Source organism: Barbus barbus (assembly GCF_936440315.1).
Source record: "Barbus barbus genome assembly, chromosome: 8".
Lineage (NCBI taxonomy): Eukaryota > Metazoa > Chordata > Actinopteri > Cypriniformes > Cyprinidae > Barbus > Barbus barbus.
In genome coordinates this window covers 15,051,857-15,077,443 of record NC_136736.1, presented here as the reverse complement: position 1 = coordinate 15,077,443, position 25,587 = coordinate 15,051,857, and the positions used below count along the sequence as shown (strand labels likewise).

The 25,587-nt window shown below is 37.0% G+C and overlaps 1 protein-coding gene across 4 annotated transcripts; it reads left to right on the top strand.

The window, feature by feature from the left end:
• Positions 1–1,397: 1,397 nt before the first annotated feature.
• On the top strand, positions 1,398–24,740 carry LOC306873504 (anosmin-1-like). Of its 4 annotated transcripts, none has more exons than XM_079422839.1 (14): positions 1,398–1,674; positions 5,301–5,348; positions 13,608–13,670; positions 15,190–15,412; positions 16,527–16,711; positions 17,160–17,289; positions 17,465–17,661; positions 19,319–19,460; positions 19,603–19,719; positions 20,844–20,932; positions 21,407–21,578; positions 22,248–22,468; positions 23,288–23,432; positions 23,784–24,740. In XM_079422839.1, exons 1-14 carry the CDS (start codon positions 1,483–1,485, stop codon positions 23,831–23,833), a joined length of 1,974 nt encoding a protein of 657 aa, XP_079278965.1. In that variant the 5' UTR covers positions 1,398–1,482; the 3' UTR covers positions 23,834–24,740. The 4 variants fall into 4 exon arrangements, with proteins under 4 accessions (XP_079278965.1, XP_079278966.1, XP_079278963.1 ...); XM_079422840.1 differs by having other exon boundaries at positions 1,400–1,674; positions 22,251–22,468; positions 23,765–24,740; XM_079422837.1 differs by having other exon boundaries at positions 1,437–1,674; positions 22,251–22,468.
• The last annotated feature ends 847 nt before the right edge of the window (positions 24,741–25,587 follow it).

Sequence of the window (25,587 nt, the reverse complement as noted above, 5' to 3'; positions counted from 1 at the left end):
CTTTGTTACTTCATAAAACCCAGTAGGGAGGAGGACGGGCGTCTCGTTAACACCCTGGGATCTCCCTTGTGAAGCCCAATTCATTACAGCAGCTCGCATGACAGAGTGAAAAAAGACACATAATTTTGTTCAATATTTCCAACACGTCATATTTTCTCCATTCCTTGGGCGAGGGACCAGTGCCAGAATGTTTCGAGATACCTTGTGGTATACGTTAGTGGTCGTTTTAAACACTCCACATATAAAACTGTTGTTGTTCTCAGCTACCAGTGAAACCTTTTAATAGTTGTGGGGTTCCCTGGATGCTTCCTGCTCCCCTCCAGATGGGCCCAGGGTTTGGCCCATGATGCTGTGGGGTTTCTATCGGACACACACGTGCACAGCTGCATTTCAACAACACAGATGAGACCGAGTGGAAAATGCGTGTACTGCATGGCATGTTGGCGGAGATTGTAGAAGCAAATGGTAAAAATTAACCTAGTACTTTGGGTGAGAAAATAAGTAAAGGGCAAATAATCTTTCATTCATGATCGAATAAATAAATCATGTGGGCTTTCATATGTGGCCCTGGACCACAAAACCAGTCATAAGGGTAATTTTTTTGAATAAATAAGTTTTCAATTGATGTATGGTTTGTTAGGATTGAACAATATTTGGCCGAAATACAACTATCTGAAAATCTGGAATCTGAGGGTGCAAAATATTATTGAGAAAATCGCCTTTAAAGTTCTCCAAATGAAGTTAGCAATGCATAGTATTAATCAAAAATGAAGTTTTGATATATTTACGGGAGGAAATTTACAAAATATCTTCACGGAACATGATCTTTATTTAATATCCTAATGATTTTGGGCATAAAAGAAAAATCGATCATTTTTACCCATACAGTGTATTGTTGGCAATTCCTACAAATATATCTGTGCTACTTAGCTATGACTGGTTTTGTGCTCCAGGGTCACATTATTTCTGTCTCAAAGTAAGAAATAATTTCTATGGGCTGTTTTGTGGTCTACTTCTGTCACCAAAAGATGGCAGCAGTGCCAAATGTCTAATTAATGCTTATTAGCTTGAGACAGAGAAATCCACATTTGGATGGATGAATGAATAGGTTTCATTAGCTATATATATTTATTTTTTATTTGTAAGGTAGCCTATAGCCTACTATTTTGCTACCCTCAACATCTGCAATCGTTAAGTATCACATCCAAACAGTTGTGTTGTGTTCAGCCATGAAGTGAGCAATCCACAGAGAGCATCGAGCTGTGTACACTGTACAGTATCTTCTCCACTGAACAGCTGTTGTGTGCGGTCGGTGCACCTGATCCCGCGCGTCTCACGGCGCATTCCTTGGCCAATAGCAGCGCGCGTCTCTACGCGGGCCCCGCCCACACGCGCTCATTGAACTTTCATTATTTGCATCAAGCGCCCCCACATCCACTTTTACTTTCACGCTCTTCTGCAGACGGTTCAACAGAGCACTTTATGTTGGTCAAGATGCGCGACGCGCTCTCCGGTTTGTGCATTGGGATTATAATGTTGTTAAACAGCGGGTTTGTGGTTATGAGGAGGCAGGACTCGTCTTCAGCTCTCGGCAGTATTTTCCGTACGAGGTGCGCCGCCAGGTGCCTGAGCCTTCACAGCACGCGCATCGCTCTCTCTCCAAGACATTTCCAGGTAAGGAAGAAAAAAGTTGAAAAAAGTGAATGTTATTGAGTGCTGTACTCATATGTTCCGAGTAAGACAATCAGTTTATTCTGCCTCATTTATTCAGTATGCTTTATTATAACTAATAATTAACAGATAGACTGTTTAGTTTTAAGTGAGTGATAATAATGTTTTAATTGATAATACTAGCTAATTGAAATGAATAATAATTGACTGCACTGATCTGTCATTGATATTAGTGATATTATTGTTTTACTTTTGCTTTTAACACAATAACTAAACCAACTGTATTGTAATACTAAATTGTATTGTAATTGTATTGTAATATTAAATGTATTAAAAACATATGTTGTATTTTTATTATTATTGTTATGCAAGGTGGATTTTGGATTATTAAATGCAAAAACGGTTTAAATTCATAGTCCCAAAATGGTCAGGAAGAAGAGCTAAGATTGAATGGTTGAAAAATAAATGATACGAATAATACATTATATAAGTTACTTATTTAAGCTGTTTACTTTTATATATATATATATATATATATATATATATATACATAAAAAAAACAGTTGATCTAATATTACTGATAATTAATGACAAAGAGACTATTCAGTGGCACGTTATCTCATGATGGTCCATTCACACACAGATTTCTTTATCTTAGAGATAAAGTAATCTGTGTAAATGGACCATCAATCTACACCTCAGAACAACTAAAGCAACTTTCTTTAGTTAAATGACAGTTATTTGTAGAGTTATACCCTTAGTGAACACAAGCAAACTCACTCGCCAGCTCATCCATTTGAATTCCTAAGCATTCACCCAGAGGAGTTCTGTCTATAAACAAACAGATGCACAGGATTGGAAAACTGGAGGCACAACTGTACAAATCTCTGCCAGCCCCAGTCTCAACACTGCGGTTGGGGTTTTCATTAGAAGTTTAAAGTTACTTGCTTCTCTGTTTATGTTGGTTATGACAGACCGTGGGAGGGTTTGGGTGGGAGTGTAGAAGAGGAGTGTGTTTTAGAGGCTTCCTTTGTGTATGTGTGTTTGCGCATGCCTTATATGTTTATGTGTGTTTATGTGTGTGCACATAGACATGTGGAGGGGGATCTTTGTGCGTGTGTCTGCACTTTTTGTCTGCTGTCAACAAAATCCCTTGTTACTGTGATTATATTCATCCTCATGTCCTTCCTGATCTTTATCATGAGCACCGGCATCCAACCCAGAAACAGACTAGCTATACAAATTCACTTATAACTCTTTTGCAAAGATTCTGTAACTGAGTGAGTGAGTGTCAAACGCTATTCAGTAGCAACAGTACTATTCCCTTTATTATTGTTCCATAGGCTAATTTGTTTCAGAATAATAACTTCAAGGTGTTTTTGACATACTAAACCTTTAAACATGAACTAAACCAATGTCTGAAATTATCCGGACCTTTAAAAGACATCCAAAAGACCTCAATAAAAATCCTCCAGATCTATATATCCATTCAAATGAAACAATCTCTTATCTTCAAATGCCCTGTCAATGTCTTGTTGCTATCTGGGCCAGACATCAGCGCAAAGGGAAGCTATGCACATCAGTCTCTGTTATCAAATGCTTTATTCTACAGCAAGCTGTCCATCTGGAGATGCTATCAAATTAGACACTGGTCTAGAAGCTCTTCATTGTCTTCACTGATTCCACAATGCGTTCAAAGCGTTCCAGAGCTCAAACAGCAGCTAGTGTTCCTGAACAGCAGCCCTCATTCTGCTGTCCGAGCAGGGACTGAACCAGAATGAATGCTTTTCATATTTGCTGATCATCCCTAAAGCCCACTTACGCTGTCTCCCAAGGGGGGAAGCCATTTTGGCAATTATCCCCCTTCCTTTAGTATCGAATGGAGACCGGGGTCATGGGTTAATTTGAACGGGCTGAGCTGAATGTCAAGTTATGCTGTAACATCGAGCTATGAGGAGCTATCACTGATGATTAATGATTACGGGAAATTATTTGATGTGGTTTGGAGAACGTCTGATCTGTCAGTGTTATGCAGACAGTTACGTGGAAATACACATCTTTCAGCTGTCTCAATATCCTATTTGACAGCCATTGTTTTGTTATTTGATCTTCAGTCCTCGCTTCACTCAACCTCAACCTTTTTCCCAGGCTCCAATAGTTCGTTTTAGAAGTATAGTTTTAGTACTTCATGATATAGTACATAATTATAACGTAAAGAAATTGGGTCGATGGCGTGAAATTAATTTGTTCAAAAAATACAATGAAAATGCAATGTGTGCTTACAGTGACTTGAATACACATTTAAGGATGATCATGTCTTTAATTGTTTGTATTAAAATTACAAAGGGTGATACAACTGTCCTGATGCAAAGAAGAAAAATTCTCATTAAGGACATTTTTAAGAAGAAAACCTTATTACCTGCCAAATCAGAGTCATATGGAGTGACCAACAAAGTCTTGTGGCCCGACCAACATGAAGAAAATAAAGAAAAAATTAACTTAGGCAATTAATCAGGTCAATATGTCTCCTAAAATGTTAGATAATTTGATGTTTTTATGATGGTTATAATTCAGGTTGTAAAAATGTAATGATATTAATAAATTTATATAAATTAAAACCATGATATTTGTTTAAATGATATAAATTGAATTCCTTTGAAGACTTTTTACCTTAGATAATATAGTTTTGTGTTTTTATTTATTAATTTATTTTTATTTTTTATGTGTTCATGTATTCACTCACTGTGTTAGGAAAATATATTATTACTTTTTTATTTGATGGTTATGCTACATAATAAATAAATAAATAAATAAATACACACATGTGTATATATACAAAATATGAATGCAAATTTCTAAGAGAAAGATTTTATTAGCATGAATGCTCTTTTACGTCATCGACCCAATAACAGTTATTATATGAGAATATGTTTGTGCAGTTCAGATGTGAGCACATGCATAATGTGCATGTGAACACACCATGCTTATGCTGCCGACGTAGTCCATTGATCCCACCACAGGCCAAAATGGATTAGTATAGCTCTATTCCCTACAGTGGCATAGTCACAAGATATGGCAGCAATAATATTGTGGTTACTTTAGAATCACCACCATGTGCAGTAAAATATACAGTGCATTATATAGGTTTTATCCTTTTTTGTTATTGTGCTATTGAATACCCATTATTCTGAACCCAGCACGACTGGCCAGGGGCGCAGTCCTGTGCTCTGCCAATCAAATATGCTGTATATAAGCTAGTGTTATTCAGATAAGCCAAACTCTTTGACAATTCCTGACACGCTACAGAACATTCCGAGATCTGCTATGCAAACAAGTTTGTGATTCCAGGTGCCGATGAGTGATTTCTGACGTTTCTGTGCTCGGGTGCCCTGGCTAGTCTTCTTAATAAGGGAGGGGGCCTGTTCTGGTTTATGAGCAATTTTACATTGCCGTAGTCAGGGCGGTGTTTTTAAATAAGAGTAATGCCTTCATAATAGGAAATTTCCTTTTTAAAGCCTCTCTGCTCAGCAGGGGCACATTAAAATAGCGTGATTCAAATGAGTCTGTCTGATGTGACTGGTGATTACAGCATTCTGACACGCAATTCCATCTGTCTCTTCTGTCCGCAGAGTAATGGATCCCTTGGATGGTGTCAGAGCCATAAACAGTGTGCAAAGGTAATTTCTGTCAAAATTACACAGCATTTCACAGCAGCTTGACATAACAGCCAACACAGATCTGTCACTGTAAAACATTGGTATGCCTGCGCACCTCCTGTAATGACATCATACATCATTGTAAAAGCTACTGTATTTGTCAGCTATCGCCTTGGACTATTATATCTGTGCTAGCTGGTTGTCGTACAGAAATGAGGTTATGATTCACTAGCGAAGCTAGAGGTCACGTCTGTAATGAGACCGATACAAATGGAGTTGAAAGGCTATGTGTTTTGATTTGCGTTATATTATACAGCCGGTGTTATTTTCCTTTCTCACTTCAAGGCGAAATGCTAATTTCAGTAAAGAACTCAACCCACTTTTCTTAATGAGGACATTAACATGCTCTAGCAGCCTAGTCATTAAATAACAATAATATGCCGGTAGCACGGGGGGAAAGGAGCTGACATGTTGCCAATGCAGATTTTCCACACATTTCACTGTGGTATTATGTAAAGCTCCCTTTGATGTATTGTTGAAAATGAGGGCCGCTTTCCTTTCAATGCTCTGTGCTTGCATTCCTTTACATATCAACCAGCTATTGCAGTCCGAACAATGCCGCACAGAAAACCTTCCTGAATGTACATCTGGACGTTTAAAATTTTTTCGAAACAGTTCATGATTGTGCATGTTACGGTTAAGTGCCTAAGCAGACTTTTCATGGCTTGAGGGGCAGCTTTAAGGATTTGAGATCTTTAATGCATTGATGTATGTGTGCATATGGTTGGAAAGAGTGCAGCACGTGTTTTCATATCACCCTCGGGGTAAGTTCACTGGAACAGCCAGGGTTCTGACCTCTCTTCTACGATCCATGGAAACATTTGGCCAACTAGATCATGGATTTTTACTGCGTTCTCCAGAGAGTTTCCTTCGTTGGATTCAAACGAGGACAATGCCTTTTAAACTCTTTCTGGTCATTATACAGGATCCACAGTCAGTTAGAAGCCCAAATGCTTTATGACAGTATGCTTTTGACACCCTGTGTCTCAAATAATGTGGTTAGTTTTGTACAAAGAGGTGTACAAAACAACATATTTTCTTATTTTGAGTGCACAGCCTTTCAGTAGGGTAACTTATATAACTTACACTCATATGTTTTTGGATACTGGTTCTTTTTATTATCAATGTTAAAAAAACCCACTTAATATTTTTATGGAAACCATATACTGTATTATTAGTGCTGTCAAACCATTAATTGTGATTAATCGCATCCATAATATATGTATTAGAGATGCACTGATACCAAATTTCTCTGCCGATACTGATAGCCGATTATTCAAAATGATATCGGCCGATACCGATGCCGATACCAATAGTTATGTGTGAGTTAAAATTTGATGTGGTCGCATTTGTGCCAGTGCATGGTCTGCACTGCTCCAGAACATCTGCTCTGCTCCATGCTGCAGAGCCACCGCACAGTGCAGTAGGAGTAAGATTTCTGATCAGGTGAAGAGAGTGAGAGAGGCCTTTCAATGCAAGCTCTTTGGGAGCAGAGCCTGGTTTATACTTGTTGCGTCAGCACGAGCAGCAAAAATGACGTGAATAGGCTACTGAGGAAATGATGGCGGACGGAACGGAGGATTTGGTTTTCAAGCAAAATAAAAATAAAAGACTACTTCTTAAACCAGAGAAGGTGAACATGTTGGTTTTGTCTTTGCTGTTTATCTCACGTTACGCTATGGAGGCTTTCTTTAAATGTTCTTTATTTATTTGATTCCTCAGTGTTTGTTAAACGTTCTGGTGTAGCCTATGCCATGCCTCTTCTTATTCGTTTGTTAATTACATTATATAAATTAGTTTATAGCATGCTGTTTTATTGTTGTTGTACTTTTCAATTATAAATTCAATTAAAATATTCAATTAAAGAATAACAATGAATCCATATTTCAATCATTTGTTTTATTTTTAACAGTGAATAGATGTAATCAGACAATTATCTTTTCTTGTAAAAATTGACGGTTGTGAATTCGAATTCGAATCGAGTCCGAAGCCCGGCGAACAGCAAAAGAAGAACTCCCATTCACAAAATTCAAATCACAAATAATACTGATAAAAAACAACAGGTTGAATGTTTGTTACCATAAACTTAAACATAAACTTTCCTTTTTTCTTCATAAATACCTTAATGCCAGATTTATTCAAATATAGCCTACATATATAATAAGTAAAAAAGCTCCTCATCAGTGTTGTTGATAAACTAAACTAATGAACTGTGAACAGCGGAATAACTTTGCTGAGGTAAATGTCACCTTAAGTGACATACTGTTCACAATCTGTTTTATTGGCATCTTTCCGCAGTTGAAAAGCTGATTGAGCGACTACGTTAGACAGACATGATACAATTTGGTTAGCCATACTGTAACTTTCAACATCTTATGATGTACATTCATGTGTATTTTGCGCTTTAACTTAGTAAACTGGAAGAGACTTGAACTGAGGTGCAATAGCGATCTGTCACGTCACATTTAAAAGCATCAAAACAGAATTTATTGTTTGTATTTTGTGATAGAATATACAGGATTTGAAAGCTGAGAGTTTGTTTCTTATCTGAAGTAAGATAGCACAGAGCTCTTTGTGATTATTGGATGCGAGCAGTGGCGTAGTGTCTGGGTAGCCTATGCAGGGTATGCAGGTGCATATGGACCCGGGCAGATTGGGGGCCCGCCGAGCCGAGGGGAAACTTTTAATTGAAACAAGGGAACGAATACAGAGCCTTGCACGGGCCCGGCCCTTGTCCGACAGCTTATCAGAATTCTCCGGCCCGAGCCCGTGTCTTATTTTCTCTCTCTCTCTCTCTTCCCCGTTACACAGCTGCTGCTGCAGCCATTAAAAAAGTTCAGTTTTGGTTCTTAATGACAAAGTGGTTATATTTTGTTTAGTTTCTTTATTAAGTTAATTTAGAAACATGACTGGAACATTTTATGTTTGTTAAATTCAAGTTGTATTTATTTTTTAAATACAAAGCGGCCAGCGACAGACAGTGAGTTGGACATATGTTTGATCAGTTTAGCCTTCTCAAATAAACACGATTTGAGATATCAAATCGTTTGTGCTAAAAGTGGAAGCTGAAGCGTACTTAGAAGGACATGGAGGCGCTTGCGAGATCACTTGCATTTTTTTTTTCTTAATAAGAGTGGAAAATTAAAATACACCGTAATTTTTCCTCATAAAGGTAAGAGTATACATCATTCGAAGCTGCAAATAGTTTTATTTGTGTGCACTCACAATATCAACAAAATGTTTTGCTTTTTAAAATAAAGAAAACAAACGGGGTGTCTTGATCTTGAGCAGGAACACTTCACAAAAACTGAACCAAATACTTGCCTCACTGACATGATAAATATATTTATAGAATGCTATAAAATACTACTTTACAATGAAATAATTCAAATAAAATTTTTTAAAACTCTTTCATTAGCCTATGTAATACGTAAAGATGCATTTCTCTCTAAAGGCACGTCCAATGAGGAGATATGGGGATGGGGAGTCAGGATCTCAAACTTAATACTATTTTATTTTTATTTATTTATTTAGTTTAGTTTTTTGGGCCGCTGTGCCAAGATTGTGTTTGCATGCAGTACAAATACCCTACAGCGGCATTTTAGTGTAACACTGAAAATATATACAGTATATATATATATTATATGCTATTTATTTATGTAGAATATGCAGCTTCAGAGAGACTTTTAATATGCATAAAGTAAAATAGCATGTTAAAGCACAAGCACAGCATGCAGCGTTTTGTTTCTAATTATAAATGGTTTGCTCTTAGTACATTGAAATGTGTCTCGTGTATAATCTCCCATTACAATATATTCCATGGGATTCATGGCTTTAATAAAGCTAAACTTATTTGAGTCTCTGTGCATGATAAGTTTGAGTTTTTTGCATAACATTGATGGTTTGCTCTGGAATTACAGACCTCATTCACTTCCAGTGGCTTTTATGCCACATTCAGGTGAATAGGCCTCTAAAGGTGTTTAAATCTCACAACAAAGTGTGCACGTCTGATTTAAGAGCTGTATCATATCACTGCATACAGGCACAAAGCAGACTGCAGCTTTTGTTTTCCTGCCCTTGTTTCCCGCTTCATTCCAGAACTAGCATTTGCATTCAGCATGTGTACACAAACAAGCATAGATACTAATAGAGTGTTTACAAACTAGATTGTGCTTCAAAATCCTGCCTTAGACATTAGATGTTCTTGCACAGAAGCTAGTTAGTTGACTTGCTTCTTGCCTAGAATTGACAGTTAACCTGGTGGTCTCCTCTCATCAGCTTTTGAATTATAACTATACTCAGACAGCACTTGGCCAGCTCTCCACTGAAGTACTCTTCAAAGTGATTAGCATGCTATAACTACATACAGCATTTCCTCCATTTCAAACGACAAATGTTAAAGTACACAAATGGCCCTCAAATCGAAGATCTGTTCTTGAAAGTTATTATGCATCTGCAGCAAGTGGCCTTTAGGCATTTGATATTCAAATGCCACCAAAATAATTAGTGTGCCTTGACAATTCTCTTACCCTCCAGTTTAATCGCTGGTTCAAGTATTAATGCTGCAGCATCAATGCAATTGCAAAACTGAGAGTGCAAGCAATTTTCATGACATGCGCTAGATTTCAATTACAGTTGCTCTACATAATTTGCTGAGGCTGGCAAAGTGAGCGTCTCAGTGCTAGTTTAAACAAGGACTGGAACCTTCTTTTGTAACTGCAGTTTGGCCAAACGTTTGCCACAGACATGAGTGGGATTCTCGCATTCCATCCCAGCATTAAACACTCAATGCAAGCGTCGGCCAAACTCACTTATAGAGGACGCCATGTCAGATTTGACCATTTTATTCAAAAGAGACAGGTCTTATTTTTCACCTAATGCTAAAAAGTACAAAACTTGTCTCAGTTTGTTCAAGGGCAGTGCATCTTAGCTGAACTGGAACTCACCCAAGACTTCTCCTCAGCTCAATCTCCATGTCCGCAGCTCCTAAATAACCTTTATTTTGTATGGTAGAAGGGAATGCTTGATTTGAGACTGAAATGGGGCGGAAAACTAACTGGCGCTGGGGTACAATAAAGACATTGGGAGCGAATGCTTTCATGGAGATTACAGGCACCTCATGGACAAAAGCATTGTGGGTATGGCACAAGCCAAAAGGTGGCTTTAGAAAGGTGAAAGTGATTTAAAACCAGCATTGCAGGATTGTAATACTTAAGTGATTTATAGCTTAGATCTATGCTGTGCTTTTTCCATCAACATGCAATGCATCATAAAGGGCCACTACGCAAAGGGAATGAGCCATTGAGTGCTGTATTTGAGAGACTGATAAATGAGACTAGGGTTGTGAATGCGGCGTTCCTTAGAACATGCTATTGTTTACAGTGGTTTAGGTTTATGGGTGAGGGTGCATGAGATTGTAGTTTATAAAGAGGCCAATGAATCTACTTGTCATATGAGGAATGAATAATATCTGATCAATTATAAAGTGTGTGGGTAGGAGGTAATTTTCCTGCATCGACATCAGCATTGCATAAAAACGCATTACCTGCAGAGTATTGAGCGGGGAGACGTAGATGTTTATCAAAGACTGCATTATATTGCATATGATGCTGAAGAATCAATGTAATGAATAAGACTCCACAGTTTTTATCTGACAGAAGTATAATAAGTTTAAATATCATTTTAATAATTTATGTGTGGATCAAATAACATGTCCATGATAAAGAAAAGGGATAATAATAATAATAATAATAATAATAAATAATAATAATCATCATCATATGCATATTGATTTCATATGGTCAAAAAAAATAAATACTTAAAAAATAAAAGTATCAAACGTTTGTCATCTTGTGCAAGATAATAACACTGAATTGAATTCCCACATCCTAATAAAATGTTATTTCAAAAATATCATTATGTTTTTGGGGAGTCATACTATATGAGTCATAGTATAGATGAAATTTGCCTTATGCTTCGCAATAAAAGGTCAAACCGTTTGATATTTTAAAGAGACCTACTGACCTTTACACCCACTTATGAGGCTCTATATGTATTTATTTATTCCCTGCATGTTGGTTGCTCCACGGCCTTGATTTCAATCACACGGTCTTTCTATTTTTATTTTTTGTAAAAAGTTATAATAAAATGTTATGCTACTCAATAACTTTTTCTTTTCAGTAATTTAATTATTTTAATGAGCCATTTTCTTTATTATAATATTTATTCTTCATTATTACTATATTGGGAAAAATAAATTGGTTGTAATTGCAACTTAAATATTAAGTATAAAGCAGCTTTACAGGAAATAATACAGTCTCATGATTTAAAATCAATTTAATTCACTTATTCAGTGTTCTCATTCAATAATATCAAGAACAGCTAAATCAATGTTTTACTGAGATTTTATTAATTAAATAAAAAATACAAAAAATATGAATGAATAGATCTGGACATGAAAATAAGGGGCATTGATCTCTGTAACTCCAGTAATTTCATACTAATTGACTTGTGTTTTCCACTTATGGCAAATGATAAACATGCAGTAAACATTAGTACTGCACTAGGTCTAGACTGTAAATTAAACTTTAGTTATGCATTGCTTGTAATGTCATTGTTTTATTTCATGTGGCATAAAGTGGTGTGCATGGTGAATTGATATTTGCACGCATGGGAAACAAAAGCAGGCAAAGCTGAATTCTCTCAGCTGCATAGGCGACTCTGAGACAGTGTTTCGTGTGTTGGAGCACACAAGCTCCAGGCAATCTCAGCAGGGCTCTGGCCTCTCTGAGCTCCATAAAACTGCCTCCTCTGCTGCCTCTAACTGCCCATGTGCCTCTCCCATTATTCATAGTTTCCGACGACCGCACCACTCGAGCCCAAGCCGTCTTTAAAAGGTGTGCATTTTTACTGCCCTCCCAGATAAATGTGTTTCCCACTCTCATTCTCACTCAGAAGCATCGCCCCGGGATAACATTGGTTCCCTCTGACACAAACACACATATATTAACAATTTACACAGGTACACACACACACACACCAACATATACACACCTTATCGTTTCCTCCTGATACTAAATCCCTGGATTAACAAGCATTTTAATGTGAAACTCTCTCTAACTGACGTCTGCAGAATCTTTCCTTCGGAAGGAAGTGTGCGTTTTCCCAAGGTGGTGGTAAAGGTCCATTCATGCTGTTCTGAAAATGTGACCATTGGAGTAAAGATGGCTACTAGATCAGCATAATGTGTAATGTTCACATCTCGTTCCCAGCATGCTCCTGCAGAGCAATGTTTAGCCCCAGCACCATAGTGACCGCTGTGTCTCATCGTGGCATGAAATTGGAAATGTGAATTCCCCAGAGGCAGCCACGCTCACTCATGCAGGAAGCGAAGTGTCAATTTTAAGGAAAGGAGAATAGACGATGAGAGAGGGAGTGAAGGAGAAGGAGAAAGAGCAAGGGAGAGAGGCAGGTGTAGATATCGAAATGAAAGAATTTTGGCATGTGATTTAAATGCTGAATGCAAATGTCAGTGATCGGAAAACGTTCTGGGATCTCTCCACTGATGCTTCCAAGTTGCTGAGAAGGTAATGACAGACTTCAAACACCTACGAATGAGGTATGATCAAAAACAACAAAAAATTATAAAAGAACCTTTGTCTGAGCGATTTGCGATAAAGAAAATTGCTGACTGCGACTCACCTTAGCTCTTCAGATTAGCAGCAACGAACATCAGATTTTCACTACACGATTATCACAGCCAAAAGAGTTCACAATTATGATGTTATTGCGATATCTATAGTACTTTTGGGAAAATATGTATTATGCTGTTAGTTAAATTCATCTTTAACTCCCACATTGGCAAGCTAACTTTTGTCAGATGTGGGTAGAGTAACTTGTTTTTGTGTGTCTTCTCCTCCAACATAATTTTGTGTGTCAGTTGTAACTACACATTGCATCGATTTCTTATTTCTGTTTCGGAGTGTCAACTAATTACAAGTGATGGTTTATTTATGGTATTAGTGTGTAATGTTACCATGATATCAATATTTCATTTATAAAATATCATGGTTATTGTCACAAGCCGTGTATTGTGATACCCCTACACCGAGTATATGCTTTTGACTTTAACATATTTGACTGTGATTGTATGGAAAAGAATAATACCAGAGTCATTCGAAACTGCTTTCTGATACCCAGACCTCTGCTGTCTGTTCACAGTGCCTGGAGCCATGCAAAGACTCCTGGGAGTTAAAAGACGGACCTTGTCGAGATTTATGTGAGGTACAGACCGCAACATTCTTAATAGATCTAGTAGTTTCTGGGATGTGCTCTCAACAAGAAAAAAAAATCTGATACAAATTGGCTGACCTTGGTATTCTGGTTTTCCAAATATTAATCCTCCATTGTTTTTCCTGACAGACTTGGCTACTGTTTAAGTGGTCTCCCATTGTTCAACATGATAATATTTTGCTCTGATCTTCTTTTTAAACAGTCTGAGAGTTTCTTTGATCATTTCTCTTTGGTCTTGAATCCTGTTATTGTGGCGTTTCTCTACAATTTAAAACTCTTGGCTTAGTAACATCTAGCTTTTCCTGTTTCTTAGGCCATGAATGCACTGTTGAGGGCAATGGGGACTTAAAACAATGAATATTAGTTATTTCATTTGCCAGTATTGATCAGGACCTTCATCCATCATTTTAGACTTGTATAAGATTAAGCAACATGAAATCCACTCATTCACAAGACATGTAAATCTTGTAATCATCTTGTGTTGAACATAGTGCCAAAAACAAGAAAATCCATTCCCAAAGCCAGCTAAAAAAACAATACACCTTTCATATAGATTTAAACTGCATGTGAAAGTGTACATTTTTCTTTGACCATTATATTATATTATACTACCTATCATGTGTTCCTGCAATAATACAATATAAGTTAAATAAATGTAAGTTACTTTACTTTTACTTTTACTTTTGTCATTTAGCAGACGCTTTTGTCCAAAGCGACTTACAAATAAGAAAAAGTAACTAAAACTAAAAAGTTACAACTCTATAAATACTATCTACCCACATATTTAAGAAAATAAAGAAATTAAATAAAATTAACACATGCATATAACAACAACATTTCAATAATAAACATATCAATGAAAAAATTAAATAAAAAGCTACTACTATCCCTTGCCGGTGTCCCTGCCCGGTGGAGTCGCACGGTAGAGTCGATGGTCTTTACACTCTTTGGTCTTCACACTAAGAGGGCTTCACACGACGACTGCCGCGACCGCTGCCGCGGTATAATAACCTTTATTATACCAAACCAACAAATGATCATTTCAATTCAGCTGGACCCACTTTCCTGTTTATCAACTACAAATGGCCAAGCAAGTGCACACACTGACAAGATACACGATACAGTACGAGACCAAACGCGATTTCAGCAACTCTCATCCTAGTAAACAAAATAAGCGTTTCCTAGCAACGGCAAATGCGCTAAACACTGAGACAAGTAAATACACTTACGAGCTGATTTTAAACTTCCGCTGATAGACTGCTTCTCTTAAAGACCACTTCATTACACTGCCATTACATTCATTACATTATATATAGTTAATATATAAGCTGTAAGCACACAGGTTATATGTAAAAATACATGCATACATATGATGTGAGTGAATGGGACTCAAAAGTGTACCGAATCCAAAAGTAATAAACAAATTAATGGCACATAAATGAATTGCTAGAATGTATGATGATGATACAGGTGATAAAGTTTGGTCCTGTGCACTATGACATCTTCTCAGCATGCGTTTCCCAAGCGTCATGGCGAGTGTGTGACAAGCTGTGAGTTCCTGCGATCGGTGATGGTGGTGAAACAGGGTGACTGTCCTGCGCCGGAGAGAGCCAGTGGGTTTGCAGCTGCCTGTGTGGAGGGGTGTGAAGAAGATGGAGAGTGTTCAGCCCAGAAGAAATGTTGCCCAAATGGCTGTGGACACACATGCCAGTCCCCTAAGAACCTCTACAGGGGTAAGACCTGCTACTGAACCTGATGATAGATAGCTGACTTAACCCAGTTATCACTTAGATTTTAACCTCAGCTGTGGACAATACCATTAAACTTGTACCTTTTTACATTTTATCTGGAGCGAATAGGTGTTACAGGAATAGTTCACCTCACAATTTAAATTGGCTGAAAGTTTAATCACTATTGGGCCATCTGAGATGTTGATGACTTTATTTCTTCATGGGAACAGATTTGGGGAAATTTAGCATTACATCACTTGCTCACCAATAGATCCTCTGTAGTGAATGGGTGCCGTCAGATTGAGAGTCCAAACAGCGGATTAAAAACATCACAGTAATCCAAAAGGAGTCAAAAATGGAGTCAAAACCTTTCAGAACCCCTGATATAGAGGAACTCTTAACATCTGATGTTTCATTTTTCTCACAAATTAAAAAAGTGTTCTGTTTCAAAATGTAAGAAATGTGCTGAAAATAACCATAATCGGATTGGAAAACATGCAGATTGTATTATCATGTGCCATATATTCTTTGAAAGGTCACAGCAAATAGCATACGTCAAATAGCAAACATCAAGCATATTTGTGACCATGGACGTCATAAGTGTCAAGTTTTCAAAATTGAGGTTTGTACATCATCTGAAATCTGATTAAATAAGCGTTCCATCGATGTATGGTTTGTTGGCCGAGATACAACTGTTTGAAAATCTGGAATCTGAGGGTGCAAAAAAATCAAAATATTGAGAAAATCGCCTTTAAAGTTGTCCAAATTAAGTTCTTAGCAATGCATATTACTTATCAAAAATTAAGTTTTAATATATTTACGGTAGGAAATTTACAAAATATCTTCATGGAACATGATCTTTACTTAATATCCTAATGATTTTTGTCATAAAAGAAAAATCGATCATTTTGACCCATACAATGTATTTTTTGGCTATTGCTACAAATATATCTGTGTTACTTATGACTGGTTTTGTGGTCCAGGGTCACATTTGTTTTGAAAAACTAAAGCTAGTATGTATATATTGTTCTTGATAGACTACTGATCGTAATAAAGGCATATCCAGAATGTTCTTTCTCAGGTTGAGATTTACTGTTTTTCTTGTCTTGATCTTCAGGTGCTCCTCTGAAGCCGAGGAAGGAGCTGGTCTTTGAGGAGCTGGAGTCTGGAGTGTTGGAAGTGCGCTGGTCCTCCAAGTTCAATGTGTCAGCAGAGCCGGTGCTGAATGTTCTGCAGAGGAGGTGGAACTACGGCATCCACCCCAGTGAGGATGGAGCAACTGAGTGGCAAGTGGTGGCTAGAGTAAGTGTGTGTTTTTGTGTGTGTGTGTTACGTCTTTAATAAAGGATACTAGAAGGTCCTCCAGCCATACAGCAGGAGATTTGAAAATTATAGTTTAATCTCAAGCACATTCTTGTGAAAACTGAATAATATGCATAAAAAAAATACATCACATATTATCAAAATGTAACTATATATTCTGTTCATTTAAGAAAAATATAATATTTATTTGTAATATTTAAAAAAAATAATGCATATTATAATGCAAATAATAAAATATTTTTAAATGTTAGCATCACAACAACGTATGCAAATATATTAGTATGGCATAAGCCAAACATAAAATGAAATTCTTAACTTCCCTTGCGATCCTTGCTCTATTACAGTATATATTCAGTATATATTAAATTTCCTTCAGTCATTTATATGCTCCCTCCTACACTCATTCATCTGTGTTTCTGTACTGTAGACATCAGAAGAGCGCGTGTGGCTGACGGACATTCGGCCCGGTCGCTGGTACCAGTTCAGAGTGGCTGCGGTCAATGTTCATGGAACCAGAGGATACACCACCCCCAGCAGACACTTCAGATCCTCTAAAGGTGAGAACAAAAAAACTGTAATTTAATGGCATTCTATTAGGATCTATTTTAGCATAATAAACAATAATGATAATTTATATAATGAATGTTATCCTTTACTTTCTGTTATTATCTGAAATATCGACACTGTAACCTTTTGCTAATTTTTATTCCCCCCTATGTTCCCCTCTCTCAGATCCTGCCCCTCCCCCGGCACCCTCTGAACTTCATGTCAGTGACATGACCTTTGGTGCAGAACACTCTGTGTCTGTCCGCCTCAGCTGGAGCATGTCTGCAGATTTAGACATCCCTGTTAACCACTACAAACTCTCCTGGAGCTGTTCTGACCATACTATGCCATCCAAACTCAAGAGGAGACAGACTACAAATGGGGTAATTCATCTGGTCTGCCCACACACAAACTCTCTGCCCATTCGCTTTTTCTCTCGGCCTTTAATGCTTTTGTTTTCTCATATATTGGATTGTTCCCAAAACCCCTCAAGGGTTAAGCTTCCCAGCATCTTCTTTTAGCAAGCCACAACAAATTAGAAATCTTAGTCCAAACAAGTGCAAGATAAAGAACTCAGGATTGGGCCTTTGATCACACCAAGCCCTATTTTCAAGGGCTTCAGACACCAAACTAGGGTGGTACAGCATTGCATCACCACTCTTGGCAAATGCAAACATTTCTGGGTGCCATTTGATATACAGCCAAAAACAGCATATCAATTCTAGTTGTGCTTGAGAAAAGGAAATCTCTCAATAACAGTTGAATTGTTTTTCTTTCAATGAGATCATGTTGAAGAGTTTATTTTACTTCTTTAGGAATCCAAGAGATGGCAGTTGATTCATATTTGCATTTGAGGGCTCTGTCAGTTGAGGGACATGGAAATTTCCTCAGAAAATGACATTTTTTAAATAGCTGCTGAGTGAATGCGGACAAATGTAAACCATGCTCCTTTTACTGCTTGGCTTTGCAAGATGATAGGAAAAAAATATGCTGAAATATTTTAAACAGATTACTCTAGTGGGATTATAACAATGATTATAAGATTACAACAAATTTGGATAACTTTACAGTTCTTTTCTGGCATACTCTATTACTGTGATTTATGTGATTAATAGTCTTATTAATATTAAACTGTTACTCACGTACAGTATTAGATCTCATGTTATTGGACTAAATTAACGACCCCCTGTGGGTTGACTTTGGAGATTTTTTAAATTGGTATGATTCATTTTTAGAATATTTTTCTTATCTTCAAAAGTTGTACATTATACACTAATATTAAAGTATATTTGGGGTCAGCACATTTCTTTTTTGAAAGAAGATTCTTATGTAATAATATTAATATTTTCCACTGAATACTTGCTACATTTATATGACACATTAATGCTATTTTGATGCTGCCAGAATTTGACTGAACAGCAGGCCCATAAATTAAAATGAGTATATTATAATTTTTTTTCAAAGAGCTCTTCACTGAAAGGTTCTTTGGGTTCTTCTATGGAATCACTGCAAACGTTTATTTTTGAGCAGTTTTCTTTTATTTGGCCCAACTTTGTGTTAATGGTCAGTTATAGTTTCAGATGGCATATTAAAGCTTCTTAAATTATCCAGGCAGGCCGATAAGCGATTAGGGGTTTACTCTTTTTTTCTTGTCAGTATTTTTATTTGATCAATATTCCCTCACGTGCAAATGTAATCCAAAGGTCTTTGGTGACTAAAATCAGTAAATTGCTCCCAAAATTGGCCATTAAACCAGCTAAAGTTGATTCTGGATCTTCTCCAGAAGAGCATGTTCTTTGCATACCCTTTTTGTGATTGGGGTTCACCAAGGATTAACAAATAAAATATTTTTCGCATGCATAAGGTGCTGTTTTGTATGGCCCTCCACCTAAAATGAGATTATTGGGTAGTTAAAAATTCTACAAGGATTTACCTTCCATTTCCATTTGTTCTCGGTTTCTTTTGTTTTGGATTTGGATTGCCGTGACTATACTAATCCTTGCCTGTGGGTTTTGCGTGTGTGTGTGTGTGTGTGTGCAGGACTCTACCTATGCTGAGCTGGATGACTTGAGAGAGAACAGGAGTTACACTGTGGAGTTGCAGGCGGTTTCATACTGGGGTCAGGTCCCTCTCAAGAGCTCCAAGGCCATTTTTGAGTTTACTACAAGCCAAAGACAATCTGGTACAAAACTATTTAATTGCTGTACGTTTTTTGCTTGATACATAACAGCACTCATTTGGGTGTTGTGAAATACAGTGAAAACAGCTGTAAATGTTTTCCATTTGTAACGTTATACTTTTTCCCCATATTTGATGTCATGCAGATTTGGAACCCACAGACAGCCCAGTCTTTATAAAACCCCAGTCAGATCTATTAGATGTGGGCACTCCGTTCTATCAAGATGGACAGCTTCAGGTCCGGGTCTACTGGAAAAAGAAAGGTATAGCATATGCAATAGCTCTTTGTTTGGGAAGTGATAGGAACCAATCTTGAAATTAGTGTGGAGCTGTTTGTGTGCTAACATGAGCAGATGAGGCATGTCTCACATCACATGCCGCAAATTACATTTAAACGTTTCGTTCTGCCAATGAGTGATGAGATAATCCCACATTAACCTCACAAATGAAAACTGTCACAGAAACGAAGACATTTTATTCATACCAAGCCATGCAAAATGGTGCTTGAAACCTTGTCATTGACCTCTGTTTTGAATTTCAATAACTTAAGAGTCACACTGGCCACATGTCAAATCCCTTAATCTCTCTAATGGATGTCCAGCGGATTTATCTCATACTGATCTGTCAGGCACATTATAAAGATTGCTTTTATTTGCATAGTTTGCATTGCTTTGCATATTTTCTGGATGAATAAAAAGCATGGATCTCTACAGGGTGTAACACTGAGCACTGATTACTTGCAAGGTTTGAATAGATCATTACTGATGATTATCAGTGAACATTTAACTGTTTGTTTACTGATACTGAGATTTAAAAAAGTTTAATAATACAATGAGAGGCTTATCCAAATTTTTAAATATTTAACAAAAATGTTCAGATGTGTTGAATGGGATAGTTCATACAAAAATGAACATTCTATCATCATTTGGGCCTACTCATGTTGTTTCAAACCAAGACTTTCTTTCTTCTGTGGAACACAAAAGAAGATATTTTGAAGAAATTGTTCACTGTTTTTGCTCATACATTGAAAGCCAGTGGAGTTTTAAATATCACTGGTGACTTTAATTGTATTGACAAAAAAAAAAAGAAAAAAGTACAAATTATTTTGGATGACATGGGAGTGAGTAAAGGATGACTTTAAATTCAAAACAGATCAAATTTGGCCAGCCTATACAAACTTTCTGCCAGTCCATACAGTTTAAATAGTTCCAAACAAGAGCAAAGCATCAGTTTGCGTTTCACCAAGCAGCACACAGACTAAAAATCGGTCTGGAACGGCATATGTGAGTGGTGCGGAACAAAACAAACTTCCCGTCCCCCCACTCAGAGCCCTCCATAATCACATTCAGAATCTGGCACTTGATATTTTGCCATCTCTTCTTTTCAGATCCCACCGTGAATCGTTACCGTGTGCAGTGGTCTCCGGAATTCTGCAGTCACAATGGATCCAGAACACAGGAGAAGCTCATCACCCAGGTAACCAGTCAGGAATTTGGCTTCTATCCTCTCTACAGGTGCGAGGCCACATTCTGACAGCTCATGCATATTATGAATTTCCAGGGAGAGTGTTCGTGTGGTGTTCATTGATCATTCATTTCATTTGGAGGCACTTCCACAGACAGATTTCTTTACTAATTCGCAGAAAAATATAAGACAAAATATTTTTAAACATCCTTAGGTTATGATTTTTATCAGTGTAATTATGTAATATACAATGTGAGAGATTGTGTTAAAGTCTTTGACATTGAAAAAGTGGAGAATATCTTTATCAACATGAAAATAAATTTTTCCTGACATATGAAAAACATGAACTATAGATTTTCCCTTTGTGGCCCACAGCTATGCTGGATGTGGGGATAGGTGATCAGTCATCATATTTCTATTTGAATTCTTCTCAGTGGAGTTGGAATGAGGTCTCACTATTTCCTCTCTTTTCGTGTCACTGAGCAGGAGAATTTCGCCAGCCTTCCTGGACTTCAGTTCTCTTGCAAGTATAAGGTGATCATCCAGCCCGTAGGATCAAAGGGTAAAGCCCAGGCAGAAAGCACAACCTTCTACACCCCGTCCTGTGCTACCATCCAGAGCAAGAGTCCCAAACCCATCCCTTGCTCCACAGTCTCAGGTAATTATGAGACTTAGTTTCTGAGAGCAAGATGACTGTATTGCTATAATTCTTTAGTGTAATTTACAAAACTGCTTTGTTTATGAGGTATGTTGGATCAAATGTGTGGGACAATGACACGTAATAATGCCTATAAGAAACAGAAAACTCTTTTACAAAGTAGTTTGTCAAATTTCTAAAGTCAAATTTCTTTAACTGCAAATGTACTCTTTGTAATCATGTAGGATTCAAAAACACATATATTTACATATTACCTTATACCTTGAAAATTTGAGTGTACACACTAATTTTTTAAAAATAGTTAATTATATTGTTTCTACATGTTGGGTGGATCACCTAATTTTTTTTGCCATTTAAAAAAAAAAAAAACATAACCTAGAAATAATAATTTCTTAATAAAATAGATTATGCCAAATTGTATTCTCAAGAAATTAACTAAAATTTGATTTATTTTGTTTCAATTCAATTCAATTTGATTCAGTTAAGTACAGTTCAGTTCAATTCAATTCAATTTCATTTTTCATTTTGACATCAGGGCAGTTTTGTCATTGTAACATATTTGACTCTATGCCCAGAAATCTCAAAATAATTCTAGAATCTTTTTTTTACATCTATTACTAGTATATGATTTTATGTGTCCTGTATGATTCTTTATGTTCTTTCATTCAGCAGTGGTTCCTCCAAAGGTCCTGGTCAAGGCAGAGAACCTGACAGCAGCGTTCTCCATCTACATGGGGAATGTGACAGGCCTGTTCTCATGGGTGGTGGCCATGCCTCAACCGCCACAGCAGGTCACAGGATATCAGGTCACATGGGCAGAGGTCATCACAGAGAGCCGCAGAAATAATCTGCCCAACAGCCTCATATCCCAGTCTCAAATCCTGCCTCCAGTAAGTCACATTAATAATGATTGCTGGTCACAAGCATACAGTATGTTTTGTTTTGCACACTGTTCACCAGCATGGGATATGTTTTCGTTTTGGGCATTAGTGTGCTGCTCCAGCAGTAAGACTACCAAACCAACATAATGTAGCATTCATTTAGTTCTGAGTTAAATTCAAACCATTCTAAAACATATGCTGTTCTATTCTGGTTTCCATAAATTATTTTAGAAATTAAGCCATAAATGTATTGTATTCATTGTATTAATATCGAAAGTTCTTCTACAATGTAGCTATTTTTATTCCGGAGTTTTTCTACAATGTAGACTACTATTCAAAAGTTTGGTGTTTGGTGTTAATTGATGTGTTATGGTTGCTTTAATTGATCGAAAGTGACAATAAAGACAATTATAATGTTACAAAAAGATTATTATTTCAAATAAATACTGTTCTTTTGGACTTCATATTCATCAAAGAATCCTGAAAATATCCGTTTCTACAAATATGAAGCAGCACAACATTTTTCAATATTGATAATAATAATAAATATTTATTGAGCAGCAAATCAGCATATTAGAGTGATTTCTGAAGGATCATATTCTAAAATACAAATGGAAAAGAGTTATTTTGAATGGTAATAATGTTTCACAATATTACTGTATTTTTGATCAAATAAATGCAGCTTAGGTGAGCATAAGTGAGTATTTAAAAAATCTTTCATCTTTCATCCCCAGAACTTTTGAACAAGTCGAGTGTTATTTGTATTTTAATTCTTTCTCAGACTCAAATTTGAGTGAACTAAAATATCTTCTCTTTCTTCGCAAACAGGAGCGTAATATCTTGGTAGTTTCTGGTCTTCAGTTGGCATCTCTCTACAGACTTGAGGTGCAGGTGATCACTGCTGGAGGACAAGGCCCAGCAACCTCGAGAACCTTCCAGACACCAGCTCACAACAAGCCAGTCCAGCACTACAGTAAGTGCTTAAACTTACAAGATGACATATGCGTACCTCCACAGCACATACTATTTTGAAATGGCATCATCGCTCTTACTTATTTCACAATTTACCATTGAACATCTTTTGCGGTTTCTGTACCACACTGATCTCTCCAATGCAAAGAACTGCAGCCCAATACTTAAATCTTAATAAGGGAGCTGAAAAGTCATTCTTGTTCGTCGGAAGGAAAAGGTCAAGGGTTGTATGAGAGGTCAAATGTCATGTGCAAGTGGCCCCAGCTCTTGATGTACAGGTCAACCAATAAATCATGTAATTGAGATAAATTGCTTTTCCTCTCTTGACTCTAGCGTATATTTAACTTCGCAGAACACAGGATTAAGAAACACCATCTAAGGTCGGTGATAGAACGGCACTGAAGACCACACTGCAATGAATCATCCTGGACTAGAACTGACTCCTCAGGAACAAAGAGAACCAAAGAACAGTTCATTGCGAATCAGCGTTTCAGCCTGAGCCAGTCAGCTGCCCCATAACTCAACATGGGGACCTGCTGTAATCTGAAAATCAAATGTTGATTGACGTTACGATATTTAAAGCCCCAGTAATTTCCTGTGGGGGATCTGCTTCCACAAACTAATTAGAATTGAGTATACTACAAAGACTAGGACATCAAAAGCAAAAGCAAAAGCCATAGGATAAAAACAAAACAAGTGCAAATACAAATACAAAAAAAGGATTTGAAACTGTAACTTTGTGGTTATTTGCCTAAAAGACATGCTTTGATTTGCACCCTCCCTAAAAAGATGGTTACCCACACCCTAAGCTCTGCAAATGGAGCCTCTTTAATCCAATATCGCATGTGATGACTAATTTGGTTTGACTTGTAAATAAGCCCGTCTGACTCAATACAACTGTTTGTGGTTTTGCATGTGTTCGTTAAGCATGGAAATTTACTGTTTGCATCCCCTTTGTGTCAATAGCAACAAATGAGGAATCAATGAAAAAATATTGCAGCTCTTTAAAAAGAAAATGTCATTCAAGTTTATGAGGGTTTTGTGTGGTGTGTGCTCAATATGCTGTAGAGATATTTGTTTGCAGTCATGTAATTCCTGTATATACTGTATGTTTTTTTTATTTATTTATGTATGCAATTCATGTGGATTTGTAACTGTGTGAGTGTATGTGTGTTCCCCCAGCATCATTCACAAACTTACAAACCCTTGCAAGGAGATTTTGTATAAATATATTTGTAAATTCCCATAGATAATGAATATTAGTGTACATATTTTATATGAATAAAGCTGTTAAACCTTGTTTCCCTTTACCAAGCTGGTTGTGTGTTTTGTAATTACAAGGCTGAATCTAATGAAATGGGAGTGAACGGTGTTATCTAAATTTATCAAGCCACCTATGCACAAATAAAATCTCTATAAATATACATACGTACATGCTACCAGAGTGAATATGATTAAACTGTGCCACACAAAGCAATATTCAATCATATATATGTAAAAAAAAAAAAATCTGAACAAATAAATGCCACCAGTATTCATTTTACTACTAAAACACAATTTCATACGAAACAATCAAGACTCGGAACATTTCCAGTCATTGACAACGATAATATACATTATACATATATAATTGTGTTTATTTTTCATTTCGATGCAAATGTAGACACTACTTTGGAACAAAAAAGCATCCAGATAGAGAGTAATGAGACGTTCTGTTGATGCAGCTACATTGTGTTCTGTTGTGGTTCAGTGTGTGTGTGCGCAAACAAAGCACTCATAAAGCCCTAAGCTCTAGGGACAAGTGTGTGGTTACTCAAACATACACATATGCATGCAAGCAACTCTACCCTTGTAGCTCTGTAGTCACTTTCATTAGAATTCAACTCCACATCTGGCCCTCATGTCACAACGGAAGTGTGTGTGTGTGTGTGTGTGTGTGTGTGTGCCTGTTTGTTATATGGAATAATGATGTGCCCTTGTCATTAACCCTTAGGATGATGTAAAAACAAAAAGACAGGAGACAACATGGATGTTTGTTTACAATATTCATTTGTGTAGATCCTCAGTGATATTATCCGATATACATTTTCTACCATATACTGCGGATGTCAATGGACTATCAAGCATATGCTTTAGCAATATCACATGAGCAGGAG

Bases quoted from the DNA above. Each gene is read 5' to 3' on its own strand.
- LOC306873504 (XM_079422839.1), top strand. From the start codon at position 1,483: ATGTTGGTCAAGATGCGCGACGCGCTCTCCGGTTTGTGCATTGGGATT. The intron at 15,413-16,526 runs GTAAGACCTGCT...CTTGATCTTCAG, and splicing joins CCCTAAGAACCTCTACAGGG to GTGCTCCTCTGAAGCCGAGG. The intron at 17,290-17,464 runs GTGAGAACAAAA...CCCCTCTCTCAG, and splicing joins ACACTTCAGATCCTCTAAAG to ATCCTGCCCCTCCCCCGGCA.